The sequence below is a fragment of the Myodes glareolus genome, chromosome 27 (assembly GCF_982192425.1).
Source record: "Myodes glareolus chromosome 27, mMyoGla1.1, whole genome shotgun sequence".
NCBI classification, from domain to species: domain Eukaryota; kingdom Metazoa; phylum Chordata; class Mammalia; order Rodentia; family Cricetidae; genus Myodes; species Myodes glareolus.
Window position 1 is genome coordinate 23,065,420 of NC_142052.1, and position 15,192 is coordinate 23,080,611.

The window sequence follows — 15,192 nt, forward strand, 5'->3', positions numbered from 1 at the left end:
ACATTTTAAAGGGACTGAAATTTTTTTGTTCTTCTCTCATATATTACATCCCAACCTCAGTTTCCCCTCCCTCCACTCTTCCCAGTCCCTCCCCTACACTTCTCCTCTCCCCCAGATCCACTTCCCTAGTTCCCTTCAGAAAAAGCAGAAGGAGGAAAAGGGTTACAAGCTCCCCACTCCCACTCCTGGGAGTCCCACAAGAACACCAAGGTACATGCCTGCAGAGGACCTAGGAAAGAGCCATGCAGGCCCCCGATTGGCACTTCGAGAGACTGAATTTTTAAAGTGTTTGAATTTATGAAGCCTGCGGTTCCTTTTAACTTTGTAAAAATTTTTTTATTGTGATGTTGATATTCGTATATGATCTTGGGATGAGCAAGAAAGGGAAAGTTCTGGCTGATTAGGGATCTCTGTGTGTCAAGTTGACAAGAGAAGAGTTGTCCTGGCTAGCTTTGTGTCAACTTGGTACAAGTTAAAGTCATTGGAGAGGAGGGAGGCTCAACTGAGAAGATGCCTCCACAAGAGCAGGCCGCACACAAGCCTGTAGGGCACTGTTTTAGGGACTGATGTGGGAGGGGCTGGCCCATCGTGGGAGAGTCCACCTGTATCCAGTGCTTCCCAAATGTCAAACCTTTCATTGATCCCTCCTCCCACTCTCACCACAAATCTTCAACAGAAGCTGCCAATACCTTCTTTCTTTTAGTTATTAAAGCTCGGTTTGGGACCTTCTAGAGTTTTCTATAAATGGTATCATATGGAATATGATATTTACTTGATCTGACTTTTTAAATTGAGCATAATTCATTTGAGCTTTGTCTGTGTTGTCCTCTGTGTTCATCGCTAGTGGTCTTTCCACTGTAAAAACCCTGCCCTTTGTATACACTCTGCCTGGAGGTTTCCCAGGAGCTACAGACAGTCGATCCATTACATTGATCATGAGGTTACCTCTCATTTTCTGAACAACAGTTGAGGTGCTAAGCACATAACATATGCGGACCATGAGATAGAACCATAGTGGAGTTTAAAAACACACATCACATTTGTGGTCTTAGAAATATGAAATTAGCCAGGTAGTGGTGGCGGTGCATGCCTTTAATCCCAGCACTCTGGAGGCAGAGGCAGGCAGATCTCTGTGAGTTCAAAGCCAGTCTGGTCTATAGAGCAAATTGCAGGACTACATAGAGAAATCCTGTCTCAGAAGAAGAAGAAGAAGAAGAAGAAGAAGAAGAAGAAGAAGAAGAAGAAGAAGAAGAAGAAGAAGAAGAAGAAGAAGAAGAAGAAGAAAGAAAGAAAGAAAGAAAGAAAGAAAGAAAGAAAGAAAGAAAGAAAGAAAGAAAGAAAGAAAGAGAAATGTGAGATTGTGAGATTAGGTATGTGTAAACTATGTGACCTAAGCCATTTTGAATTACAGAATTTGCAGGAAGCTCAGTGGAGATGAGAGAAGCTTGTAATTCAATTGATTTGACTACTTCATTCTATTAAATATTTTTGTGTCAGGCCTACATCTGATCCCCAAACTAGGTGCCTTGGGGGTCAAACAAGGACCCTTCTCCTGACCTTCAGAAATCCATGTCCAGTAGATGAAGTGAAGAAGAGGTGATTATAAAGTCAAGGAAAGATGCAAGAGGATGTTTGAGACATTCAGAAAAGGAGAAGCCATGTCTGGGCAGGTACATCTGAGAAGTTGTTTGGGAACCCTGGCATCTTGGCAGGTATTCGAAGGAAGGTTCTAGCAGGATATGTGCAGATGTGAGAGAAGGTAGTGCCATCACAGAGAAGACATGAACCAAGAGCCTGCAGTGGGAAAAGGTTGCTTCCTCCATAGGTGGGAAGCAGTGGCAGGCAGAGCCGCTCTAGGTCCTCCCTCCTTGGCCTGCTGAAGGCTGCATCTTCTCCCTGTGGCTCCTAACACTATCACCTCCCTAAGGACATGTTAACCCTGTGCTTTAATCCCCTCTTTGACGAACATGACCTCATGTTAATTTGATGACCTTGAGTTGCTATGGGTCCTCTACCAAGTAAGGTCACCTTCTGAGATACTGGACTCAAATATCTACGGGGGTGGGGCACAATTTAAGTCCATACCACCATGGTTGTGAGTTTGGGCTTTGTTGCTCAAGTGAAGGGAGGTTGCCAGAGCCATGCTTCCAAATGTTTATTCAGGCAACATAGATAAGATGAATTTGCCTTGGGGAGTGTGGGCAGGGATGAGGGACTCAGGGAGATGGACAGGAGACTGGCCTTAGTCTGTGCCAGGACTCCCAGGTAATGGGAGAACTGACCAAGTTAGAATGTGTTGGGCATGACAGGACATACCTGCAATCCTAGTGCTTGGGAAGCAGAGTCAGGGACCAACACATATTCAAGACCGTCTTTATTTACGTAGTGAGTTCTAGGCCAGCCAGTGCCATGTAGTGAGTTCCACTTCCTACTGTCCTTAGAAAATGAATGAATCAGAACGCAGATGGGAGCCCAGGACTGGGGTCAAGCTGTTCTGAATGTTTATTGGTTCACGGATCAGCTCTTAGCTGGGGTCTTGAGAGAAAGGACTATATGTTGCAAGGAAAGGGAAGTGGTTTCTGGATTTTGTGGTATTTATGGAAGGACAGCTTTTAAAATGGTGTATGTGTGTTGACAGAAGCTAACTTTGAAGTCCAGGCTGTCCCCAGGTACTAGGACCATAGCTGTGTACTGCAGCCACACCGGCCTTCCGACAGCGCTTTCAGCTGCATGGCATTGTGACTTCCCTGCTTGTCACCTGCTAGTTGGGGTTAACCCCATCACGTGACTGACTGAAACCATTATTCTGGAAGGAACCTGTATGTTTAATTTTATAGCAAACCTGTAATTTTATTTACACACCAAATCCACTGTATACAAATTTCAGTTGCATGAAGCTCTCCGAACTGGTACCTAGTTCTTTTATATTTGGAAGACAGAAGAGGGGTAAATGTGAGTCTCAGTTTGTGTTCGTGGCAACTGAATAGAGAAATGTCCTGATTGCTCTGATGCAGCGACCTTTGGTGACATTGGAACTGGAAGAATGTCTGATGTTTTAGGTGGCAGATTTTGTGTGTTTCTTGTGCATATGGTTTCCAGATGGATAAAATTTTGCATATTGGATTCTGGTGGCTCAAAGAATGACATGGAGTAGGCCTGGGTACCCTGGTACCTGCCTTCTGGTATGGAGGCAGAATGTGTATTTTCCTTTTCTTGTTAAGACTTGTATGAACTGAGTTTGGCTTTCAATTCTCAAATATAGAGACTTGTAGGCAGACAAGTTTTTCTTTCCCGCCCACCAGTTCCCAAATAACCAACACAGAGTTTCAATATTAATTATAAATGCTTGGGTGATATCTCAAGCTGTTACTAGCTAACTCTTATATTTTTAATGAACCCATATTTTTATCTATACTTTGCCATGTGACTCATGGCTTGTTACCTCATTTCATACACATCCTGCTTCCTCTGTGTCTGTCTGGTCATTCCCAAGACTCCACCCTTCTTCCCCGACATCCTCCTAGTCTGGCTTTCCTGCCTAAACTTATCCTGTCCAGCTATTGTCCAGTCAGCTTCTTTATTAAACCAACCACAGAGACATATATTCACACAGTGTAAAGGACTATTTCACAGAGACTGTTAATTTGAACAACTATCCATGGCTTGTTGGATCTCTGGGTTCTATGGTAGGTCTCAGACCCACACTAAGTAGCTCTAGAAATAGGTTCCCATGTCTTCAAAGTCTCTAATAAGAGTCTAGTTCCCTGAGTCACGAAAGAGTGAGGATGTTGAAGGATATACAGCATATCTTAGGTGTCCTTGGACTCCAGTACCACCCTGCAATAAATCTTGAGGAAAGTCTTTACTTACTGCTTTTCTATGGAGCCTCCCCCATTTCCCTCCCTGCTAAGAGTCTATAAAATTGGGTGGGGGGAATGGGTAGGGTAAGAGGGAGGAGGGGAAGGAGTGGGAGCTGGGATTGGTATGTAAATGAAAAAAGATAGTTTTTTCTTTTAAAAATAAAATAAAATGATTCTTTTTGTGTGTGTGCATAGATCTATGTGCCTATGTGCGTACATGACCATGCCTACACATACATGTGGAAGCCAATGGTAGATGTTGGCAATTATTCTTCAATTGCTTCCCACCTTTTTCATTTTAAACATATGGCTTTCATTGAATCTGATTGTCCACACTGGCCAGCAAGTCCCAGAAATCCCCCTGTCTCTGGTCTCCTAGCACTAGGATTAAAGGTGTGTGCTACCACACCAGGTGTTTTTTGTAGAGGTGCTGGAGACCTGAGCTCAGCCGTTACGCTTGCATGTCAGGTAACACTGGCCGAGTTGTCTCCCCAGCCCCCAAATTCTTTTTGTTTTGCTAAGCCGTGCCCCCGACCCCTGATACTTGTTCTATACTTAGAACCTGGCGTGGAGGTCAGGCTGTGGCAGCGTGCTTCAAAAGAAAAGCCAGTGCCGGAGAGCGAGAACAGCACCTTCTCGCTGGGTTACCTCTCGCCACTACCGCCTACCACTCAAAATATAGGTCGTTTTTTTTTCATTTTTCTTTTTTTTTATTTTTATTAAGCTCTACATTTTTCTTTGCTCCCCTCCCTGTGTCTCCCCTTCTCTTCAACTCTCCGCCAAGGACCCCATGCTCCCTGTTTACTCAGGAGATCTTGTCTTTTTCTATTTCCTGTGTGATTAGACCTATGTATGGTCCTCATTGTTGTCTAGGTTCTCTGGGATTGTGGTTTGTAGGCTGGCTTTCTTTGTTTTATGTTTTAAAACCACTTATGAGTGAGTACATGCATGTGATAATTGTCTGTCTGTATCTGGGTTACCTCACTCAAAATAATGTTTTCTAAATCCATCCATTTTCCTGCAAAATTCAAAATGTCATTATTTTTTTTCTGCTGTGTAGTACTTCATTGTGTAAATGTACCACATTTTCCTTATCCATTCTTTGGTCGAGGGGCATTTAGGTTGTATTCAGGTTCTGGCTATGACAAACAAAGCTGCTTTGAACATAGCTGAGCACATGTCCTTTTGGCACGATTGAGCATCCTTTGGATATATACCCAAAAGTGGTATTACTGGGTCTTGAGGAAGGTTATTTCCTAGTTTTCTGAGAAATCGCCACACTAACATCCAAAGGGGCTGTACCAGATTCAAAACAGAGGTCTTAAGTCAGCAGGATGACTCAGTGGATAAAGGCACTTGCCACCAAGGCTGGCGTTAAGAGTTGTGCCCAGAGCCTACATGGTGGAAAGAGAGACCCGCCTTGTGCAACTTGTCCTCTGACTGCTATATATTGTAGGCTTTGAGACTTAACAGGCACACACACCAACACCACCACCACCAACAACAACAACACACAACTAAAAATTAGATACTTCTTCAGTGGCTCTGAGCAGAAAGGCTGGGCTCATAGGCCATGGGAAGCTGGGTCTGTGATGAACGTCTGCCTCCTGGCCCAGGCCAACAGATGTTCTCATGGTCCACACTGTGGGAACACAAGGATGAGTTCATTAGGGAGTGACTGGGAGCTGCATTGCCTATGATTCTTCTGCCAGGAATGGGGAAGCAGAATGGAAGAGAATAAGAAACAGTGCCGTATAGATTGGGGGAGAGCTCCCAACAGAAATGGGCCTCCCATAGAGAGCTGGCTCAGGCTCAGCCCCCCTTCTCTTTCCCAACACCCAGTGACTTGATTTGGAGATGAATTTCCCAAAGCTAAGAAATGTGGCCTCCTTGGAACACAGCCGTAAGCTATAGTTAACTGCTGGATGTGGCCAGCACCAGATGACCTCCTCTGCAGCACTTGTGAGTCTGCTCAGAAGGCAGGCCCCCATCTTTCGGCAAATCTAACGATAACAGCTCCTTTATCTGTTGCAGCTGCGTTGGGGCAGCCTCCCCACCGAGCCTCGGTGGCTTTCTTTAATCCTTTCTTTAGGAATGAAGATTGTACTTTTTTTCCAGGATAATTAGAAATTGTAGGAGAAACCTACTCATTACTCCGCATGGTCAGGGCAAAACGCTGGTGGTGAGAAGGATTTGGGGTTTGAAATCAACCTTGCCCTTAAGTACATAAGGAAATTAATTCAGGAGGAAATAGAAACACCATCGACTTATAATCATGGTTTCTCCGGTGATTGTATCCTTGTAGTGGAACCAGACGACCCTTCTAGAGGGACGATTTCATTCTGAACATATCGCTTTGATCGAGGATCTATTCCTTTTAAGCACATACGAAACTTTCTTGTAATCTGACTTTAACTGAGGTTCATTAACCTGACATTTAGATTCATTATTTACATTTTATATTTCAAAAAAATATTGTGGCCTAGGCATTCTGGCTTTTTTAAAAGTTTAGATGAATTTTCCTAAAAAGCCAAGTGATGCATTTCACATGTCTTTGCTCCCAAGTTAAGCTCTCCACACAGTGATCTGATTAAAAATGTGTAATGTAGCAGAAAAGATGAATATTTTGATTTTAAGTTTGTTCTTAAGTTGTAAGAATGGCCTTGACTTTGGAGTGGAGCCATGAAAGGAACCCAGAGATCAGATCCACCCCCTCATGTTCATAGACCATCTTTGGACATAGCCATGGTGTAAAATGGCCATTTTTACTTTCAGTCAGACATGAGACTCAAGTAAGGAGTGTTTTGAAATCCCAAATTCTCAGTTTTTAAATCAGTCCCAACTTCATGGCCTTCCTTGCCTGACTGCATTTGCTTTTGGCAGAGGATTAATAAGCAGAAAAAGCTCATTTATTTATCCACTCACTGACCAAAAAAAAAAAACCCCACAAAAATAAGAAAAATATGCCAGTGGTTCCTAGAAAAATCAGTCCATTGTTTGGTCAATTTTTTAATGAGACCAATTTTGTGAAAGTGAACTGCTTGTAAAAAAAAAAAAAATGGGAGGGGCATTTGGACACACCCTGCAACGTGGAAGAACTATGAGGGCGTGAAAAAGTCAGACAAGTGCTTTAAGAATCTGCGTGTGAGGGACCAAGACTCAAGAACTCACAGAGGAAGTGACTGCCAAGGCTACAGAACAGGGAGGGCCAGGGAGTTAGTGTTCAGTGGTTACATAGAGGGTTCCTATTTAGGAAGATAAGGGCTTGGAGGTGGACACCATCAGTGTGCTAGGCGCCACAGAGTCACGCATGCAAAGATGGTTACAATGCGATGGGCAAGCTCGGGGGTGGAACATTGGCTGGGGTGCATGATGCTCTGGGTTTGAATCCCCAGGACTAGTAAATGCATGAAATTTAGCATTTTGACATTTACTTAAATATTTATCTCATATGTATTTTAGTGCAATTTTATTTCGAAAACTGTGAACTGATAGCTGGGTGGTGAGGGGTGCACACCCTTAATCCCAGCACTGAGGAGGCAGAGGCAGGCAGATCTCTGAGTGTGAGGCCAGCCTGGTCTCCTGAGTGAGTTCCAGGACAGCCAGGGCTACATGGAGAAACACTGACTCAAAAAACAAAACAAAACAAAACAAAACAAACAAGCCAAAAAATGAATCATTGGCTGAGACATGGCTCAATTAGTAGTGTTTGCTTATCATGCACAAAGGCCCAAGTTCAGTTCACCAGCACCACATACAGAATTAGGCATGGTGGTGTATGTTTGTGACCCCAACACCGAGAAGATGGAGGCTGGAGGATTATTAGCATTTAAAGTCATGCTCAGCTACATAGTGAGATTCAGAGGAGTGAGGTCAAAGGGGAAAAAGTGATTTGCTGGCATACGCATTTATTTTCTAGGATGCTCTGGGATGAGTCATTCTATGTGGTTCCTTTCTCCATCCTCCCAGACTCACCCCAGCCATCAGTACTGGGCATAACAAATGAAGCCCGCGAAGTTGGTGCCAGGTTTGGGAAGGCCAGTGAATGGAAAGGAAAGAACTTACTAGAAAGTGTGTTCTCTTGAAAAGTCCCAGGCTGAAGTGTATTCCCATGGGGTGCTGGACTTTTGATCTATGCCACGTTTTAGTAATAAAATACAGGCAAATGTCAAAAGCACTGTGTGGATGGTCCCTTGACAGCCTCCAGTGGTCCTCTTGGGGAAGCTTTCTGTTTGTGTCTACATGGTGTGTTGTATAAGCTGTCTGCTCACAAGTCTCCTGGGCTCAGAAAGCATGGTTTGATGGGATCAGAGATCAAGATCTAACGCATGAACTGCAGCTTCATGCACAAGCTTGCTTATTTCTACTACAGCAAGTTCTGTCTGGTGGGTTTTCTGTGCTAACATTTAGGTTGTGTACTTGAAAGGTGGCTGTTGCAATTAAATATTTAATTTTATTTAGTGTAATTTAAATAGCTCGTTGTGGCTGGTGGGCACCTTGGACAGCACAGCCCGGGGTCATCCTTGGGTGTGTGGCCCCTGTGTAGTTCATACTGAGCCCAGAGACACACAACTCCGTTTAACTCCGAGAAGACCGAAGAAGTCTCGGCTGCTTAGACCAGAGGAAATGGTTTTCTTTTGAAAATAGGATATTAGGTCACACAAACTTTGTACAAACATAGTACTTTTGTTTGATTAGTCAACTATTGATCTAATCAGTGGTTAACAATTATTAATTGACTTTCTGCAATAGGACACTCTGTATTTAGGAATGATGCTTTAGATAATGAGATACTATTCAGCCTTGAAAAGAAATGCTCAGACTGGAATGTAGCTCAGTCATAGACTGCCCGCCTATCACATGGAAATCTGTCAAGCCACAAAAAGCCAGGAGGAACTAGAAATGGCCTTCATAGCAAAAGGAGACAGCCTACGAAGCCCAGAACCCTGTGGTTACAGCTATGAAACATTCTGGTGAAACGAGGGAGAAAGTAAAGACCAGGGTCCCTCAGGGGAGGTGGAAGAGGAAGGATAAGTAGCCAGGGGACTTTTAGGGTAGTAAAATTGTACTATAAGACACTGCGTGGTGGCTACAGGCCACTATGTGTTTGCTCCAACCCGCAAATGCACAGGGGCTGCATAATGGTGGTGGTGGTGGTGGTGGTGGTGGTGTGTGTGTGTGTGTGTGTGTATGTATGTGCCTAGTGTGAACCAGGGGCTGGGGTGGTGGTAGTGTATATATGCCCGGTGTGAACCAGGAGCTGTGGTGGTGGTGATGGTGTGTGTATGCCCAGTGTGAACCAGGAGCTGGGTGGTGGCAGTGTGTGTGTGTGTGTGCCCAGTGTAAACCAGGGACTGGGGTGGTGGTAGTATGTATATGCTCATTGTGAATCAGGAGCTGTGGTGGTGATGGTGGTAGTGGTGGTGGCTGTGTGCCCAGTGTGAACCAGAGGCTGGGGTAGTGGTGGTGGCGTGTGTATGCCCAATATGAACCAGGAGCTGCAGTGGTGGTAGTGTGTATATGAACAGGGTGAACCAGGGGCTGGGGTGATGAAACACCCAGTGTGAACCAGGAGCTGGGGTGGTGGTGTGTGTGTATTTAGGTTCTTTAACTGAAACAAATGTCTGCCTCAGTTGTAGACATGGCTCCTTCATACTTCCAGGGTGCTGACATGGTCCCAGCTGGGAGAGACTGGGAAGGGAACCAGGCTGTGATCCGAGTTAGCTCAGCCGCCATGTGCTCATGGCCTTGACTGTCCCTTGGCTGTTTCCTTGGTATGGCTGCCCTACCCTGGGGATGTTAGCTAGCTGTCTGGTCAGCAGCTTGTGAACTCTTCCCATTGTCAGCACAGCTGTCACGTGGGGACAGCAAACTATTTGAGCTCTGCTTCACTTCCCAGTGCTCAAGGAGGTGGGTGGGTTTCCTGAAGGAGGAGATGGAGCCTGGGCCTGGGGCTCCTGAACTCAGCTGCCTTCATATCTGCTCGGGGAGTTCTGAAATGTACGTGAGGTAAAGGCCTTGACTACTCTTGTCCAGTGCATGGGAAGAAGCGCGCCTTCACGCCAGCAAGTACTCTGTCGCTAAGTCACAGCCCTGAAAGTCTGTAAACGTCTGCACTTTCCTGTGTGAGGACTCCTGGATATTGTAGTGGCTCCTCCCGGGCTCTGGAGCCTCTTAGCCTGGTGTTATGTTAGTGGGAACCCCACCTTAGCTGAGAAAAGTACAACAGGTTTATGGGGCGTGGCTGATCCTGTGCTGTGTTGTGCCCCTGAAGGCCCCTCACCCAGACCTAGGGACCCTCTACCAAGGCCCAGGGTCACCTCAGGGACCTGTCATTTAATGTAGAGAGAAATTCCCCTGAGGTTTCCTGCGTCTGAAGGTGGCTGCCTGACCTTTTCCAGTTGCTGCTGCCTGCTGCAGTGACCTCCTGTTCACAGCTAGAGATGTTTTCGCCAGTCAACCCGAAGGGCACTACCAGACCCCTGCAACTGACTGACTGGGGCCAGGTGGATGTGGATCGAGCGCTCAGTCAGAGCAGGGCGGGAACTCGGGACTCTGCTGAGCCACGGTGAGCCCCACCCTTCCTTTATGTGAGCCTGTGGGAGAGCAAGCCCTTCCTCACCCTCCACCTCCTGGCTCAGGGTTAAGGGAAGGCTCTAGAGGGGAAGGTGGGCTGCAGCCTACCTCACTCCTCTCCTCAGAGGGCCGTAGTGGGTTCTGCTGGGTGCAGCCGTATCTGGAGGGTTTTCTGCAGGCTGTCATCTCCTGGCAGACCCCCACGCAAACACATTTACACATTCCATTCCAATGCTCAGAGAAGCAGAGTCTCTTCTGAGGTTACACATTCTTCTAGCGTGATGCTCTGCTTGAGTATGTAAGATGTGCGGGGCAATTGTCCCTCTGTGGGAAGGGATTCCAGGAGTGTGGGGGTGGGAGGGAGCCCAATACTAGCGTCTACCTGGACCGGAGAAGATGCTCAAGCAGGCATCTGATGTGCGGGAGTTCAGATGCTTCCTCCCAGGGATTTAGCGCTCTCTGGACTATTTCCAGGTGGAGCCCTGCTTTGAGCTGAGAATCTGCCAGAGAGAGTGACTGGCTGTTAATGCATGCTGGGAGACTGTGTGTGGCACAGAAGGACCCAGAAGTTTCCATTCTAAATACTAAGAATGAACTTGGGCAGCTCACTCAATCTCAAATCTCTGTGGTTTTTTGCTTGTGATAGAGGGTAAAAATAAGAATTTTTTTAATTAAAAAAGAGCCAATGCAATTTCTTTTTAATACTTAAAACTATGTTTATCTCTCTCCCTTTTGGAATATGTATGTGTGTGTATGTGTCTCTGTGTGCATGTATGTGAGTGTGTATGAGAGTATGAGTGTGTGTCTCTGTGTGTCTAGTGAGTGTGTGTGTATGTGTGTGATGTGCATGTATATGTGTCTGTGTGGTATGTATACATGTGTGAGTATACTGTATGTGGTATATGTATTTATGGTATATATGCATGTGTGAGTATATGTGTGTGTGAGTGAAAATGTCTGTGTAATTGTATTGTGATGTGTGTGTTAGTATATGTCAGTGTGTATTAGCATTGCATTAGCATATAAGTATGTTTGAGTGTATGTATGAATGAGTCTGTGTGTGTATGCATGTGTTCTTATGTGTATGTGTGCATGAGCATGTATGTGTGTATACGTACATGTGAATGTCAAAGGGAGAATTGCTGAGTTGTTTGTTCTCTTCCTCCGTGTGGATTCCCGAGGTGACACTCGGATCACGCTCAGTGGCAGGTGCCTTTATTCATTGAACCATGTCATTGGCTCAACCAATGACGCTCTGAAGAGCCTGGGAAAGAATCTGCCCGCTCTGAGCTGTCACCGCCCCCAGCCCCATCATGACTACCCTAGGTTTTGCTTTTGCTTTTGCTTTAATTTCCCAGGCTTCCTCTTTGGTTTTCCTTGGAGAGATTCTCTCAGGAGCATCTCGAAAGGCGCACACTCAAGCCCCACCTCAGGCCCATTCCAGGCATACCTCTTAGGTGCAGCCGCGTGTCCACATTCCTTGGGTGGTTGTGACAGCGGAGTTAAGGACTACAGCCCAGGGAAGCGGGACAGCTGAGCAGAAGCCTTCATGGGGGCTCAGGGTTGAGATTTTCACTCTCGGGGAAAATGGAAGACTGTTCCCATAGTCATTTGTGACTTCCCTAGGAACATAACTGAGTGCACGGCTCTGAAGCTGGTGCTTAACCTAGAGTTGCTTGGCTGACTGAGTCCCACAGTTCATTCCGAGGTCCCCACAGCAACCCCAAGGGAGTGATGCAGAGCCCCGTTTCTCTCTGGAAATTGGCCCCCAGAGAAGTCCTGCTGCTGGCGCTAGTGTGGAAACGAGAAGGTGAAGGGGGTCCCCAGGCCAGAAACTGGAAACAGGGTTGAGTATGAAAGGGCTTTCCTGCGTGGTTGGGCTTTTTGTCTGTGATTTGAGCAGAAGCCTGGCCGAATCCCTTGTCTCTGGCCCTCATGCGTGCCTGCCAAGCTGAATTATCATTACCAAGTTGGATTGTCAGTGTCCCAGGCCCAGAAGTGGGTCCAGAGGATTTTACAGCTCCCAGGAAAGGTCTCTAATGTCTATTATTGTTGTTGTTATTGTTGTTTTCCAAATCAAATCTCGAATCTCAGGTCCCTGCTAGGCCAGGGCTTCCCCGCTGAACTGCACTCTGACTCCTGGCACTGGGGCTCTAAGCAAGGCCCCAGCGCCTCTGTTAGGCAGCTTTCAAGGAGAGAAGGCTTTGACTTAGGGTTCAGAGGTTGGTGCCAATACTTGCTGGCCCTGTTGCTTTGGGGCCTGAGCTAAGGCAACAGACATGTGCAAGAGGAGTGGGCAGGGTCAAAGTTTCAGTTTCCTACTCAAGGGCATCCCCAGTAACCTAACCCTCCCACTAGGTCCCACTTCCTAAATAATCTCCCACAGGCTGGTGATCAAACCTTTGTCACATGCACATTCATCTGAACCATAGCAGCTTCCACATTTCTGTCCTAGGAAGTGTGGACCAAGACATCTTTATCAAAGATTGTGAGCCACAATCACAATCTGCAGAGGTAACTATGACAACTTATGCCTCGGGGGTGGGGGGGCAATGGCTCCAGAGATGTTTCTTGAAACCACAAAGCTAAAGAGCTGTGGCGTGTAGAACAGAGGTTGCTACTGACGTGAAAGCTCACTTTGACGTCTGGGAAGTGTCTGTGAACAGAGGTTGTGGGGATGGGTTGTCACCCCGAATCTAAGTCTGGGAAGTGTCTGTGAACAGAGGTTGTGGGGATGGGTCGTCACCCCGAATCTAAGTCTGGAAAGTGTCTGTGAACAGAGGTTGTGGGGATGGGTTGTCACCCCGAATCTAAGTCTGGGAAGTGTCTGTGAACAGAGGTTATGGGGATGGGTCGTCACCCCAAATCTAAGTCTGGGAAGTGTCTGTGAACAGAGGTTATGGGGATGGGTCGTCACCCCGAATCTAAGCTACGGAAGGACTAGGTCTGGTAGCATTACCTGCAATCTCCACACTTGGGGCCTGATGTAGAAGGCCTGCAAGTTGGGGGACAGTTTGGGCTACATAGCAAGACAAACCCCAAACCATCCGCCAAGCCAAAATCAAGCAATAAAGAGAAGGGAGGGCTCTAAATGACTGAATCAAATGCTTGATGGAAAAAAGTTAGAGGTGGAAGGATTTGCTTTGACTCTGTCGGAGATCCGGTCCGTGGCTGCTTAGATCCACACTCCTGCACAGGGCGCATTGTCAGCGAGAACATGTGAGAGGAGGGCTGTACACAGTGGGCAGGAGGTAGGATGGCTGTGGAGAGGAGCAGGCAGGGTTACACTACTCCCAAGCACCCACCTCCTCCAGCTAGGCCCCACCTAAGACAGGCCTTCGGAACCACACAAAATATTACCGCCATTTAATACAGAACCTGTGTAGGACACGTCACATCATAGCAAGATCCAGCTGGGGAGGACCAGAGACGCTCCTATAGTGGTCACTAAAGTGGGACCCCATCCTCTCTGTCTTCAGGTATCGGGTGAACTTCAGGCCCAGATTCGTCACTAGGTACAAGACAGTGACACAGTTGGAATGGAGATGCTGTCCTGGTTTTAGAGGAGCAGACTGCCAAGAAAGCCCCAAAGATCCCCTGAAGAGCCCCCGGCCCCCACCTGCTCGACCAAGAAACAACCTGAAGAAAGCCACAGGTAAATTGATGTTCCTGGTGTAAATGGCAGGGTCTTTGATGGACAATTGAACAATGGTATTTGAAGGAGCAGGTACAGTAGGTTGGGACACTTCCTTGCAAATAAATTGCTTCCTTAGGGTCACTTGTCAAGCACTTCCTTTATTCTTATATCTAAATCGAAAGAAGTTAAGATTCTGTTTTTAAAATAGGTAGATTAGCCAGGAGTATTGCACCTCTGGGACGCAGTGGCATGAGGATCACCGACAGTCTGAGGCCAGACTGGGCTACCTAGTGAGATTCTGTCTCAATAAGCAAGTGAATGAAAATGAATAGAGTAAAATAAAATAAAATAAAATAAAATAAAATAGACTGGTCCTATCTGTTTGGATGAACTGTTTGCAAAGCTAAGCCAAAGTCAGAATTCTCAAGTGCCAGAAATCTCCCAAGTGTCAGGATTCTCTCACATGTCAGGATTCTCTCAGGTGTCAGGATTCTCTCAGGTGTCAGGATTCTCCCAAGTGTCAGGATTCTCTCAGGTGTCAGGATTCTCTCAGGTGTCAGGATTCTCCCAAGTGTCAGGATTCTCTCACGCCTCAGGATTCTCTCACGCGTCAGGATTCTCCCAAGTGTCAGGATTCTCTCACGCATCAGGATTCTCTCACGCGTCAGGATTCTCCCAAGTGTCAGGATTCTCTCACGTGTCAGGATTCTCCCAAGTGTCAGGATTCTTTCACGTGTCAGGATTCTCGCACACGTCAGGATTCTGTGTTGCTCGCCTTTGGCTAAAGCATAAGAATGACAGGGTAAACTTCTATGGGTAATTGTTTTCCTGTGTATGACTTTATTTCCCCCTCTTTTTAATTTCAAAGAAATGAGACCAATATTCTCCTGTGAAATTAAATGTTTAAATTGTTGTTGGTTTTTATTTTTCCCATGAGATGTTTTACATTTTAAAATAGTAATTAGTCAAAATATCTTTTGTAAAGTAGTTTGTTCAATAAATTTCATTACCAAAACAATGTACATAAATTAGGGAGTATTTATAAAACATAGAAAAATATGTGTTTTTTAACTTTATGTTTTGTTTTTTTTTTTTAAGACAGGGTTTCTGTGAGTAGCC

General features: G+C 46.0%; 1 protein-coding gene across 2 annotated transcripts in view; it reads left to right on the top strand.

Annotated features, from left to right (window-relative positions):
- Emilin2 (elastin microfibril interfacer 2) overlaps positions 1 to 15,192 on the top strand; it is a 53,703-nt gene that overhangs the window by 14,041 nt on the left and 24,470 nt on the right. For both annotated transcript variants that reach the window (XM_048435934.3, XM_048435924.3), the window contains exon 3: positions 13,916 to 14,091. In XM_048435934.3, the coding sequence (XP_048291891.3) occupies positions 13,916 to 14,091 (176 nt within the window). The remainder of the gene's footprint in view (positions 1 to 13,915; positions 14,092 to 15,192) is intronic.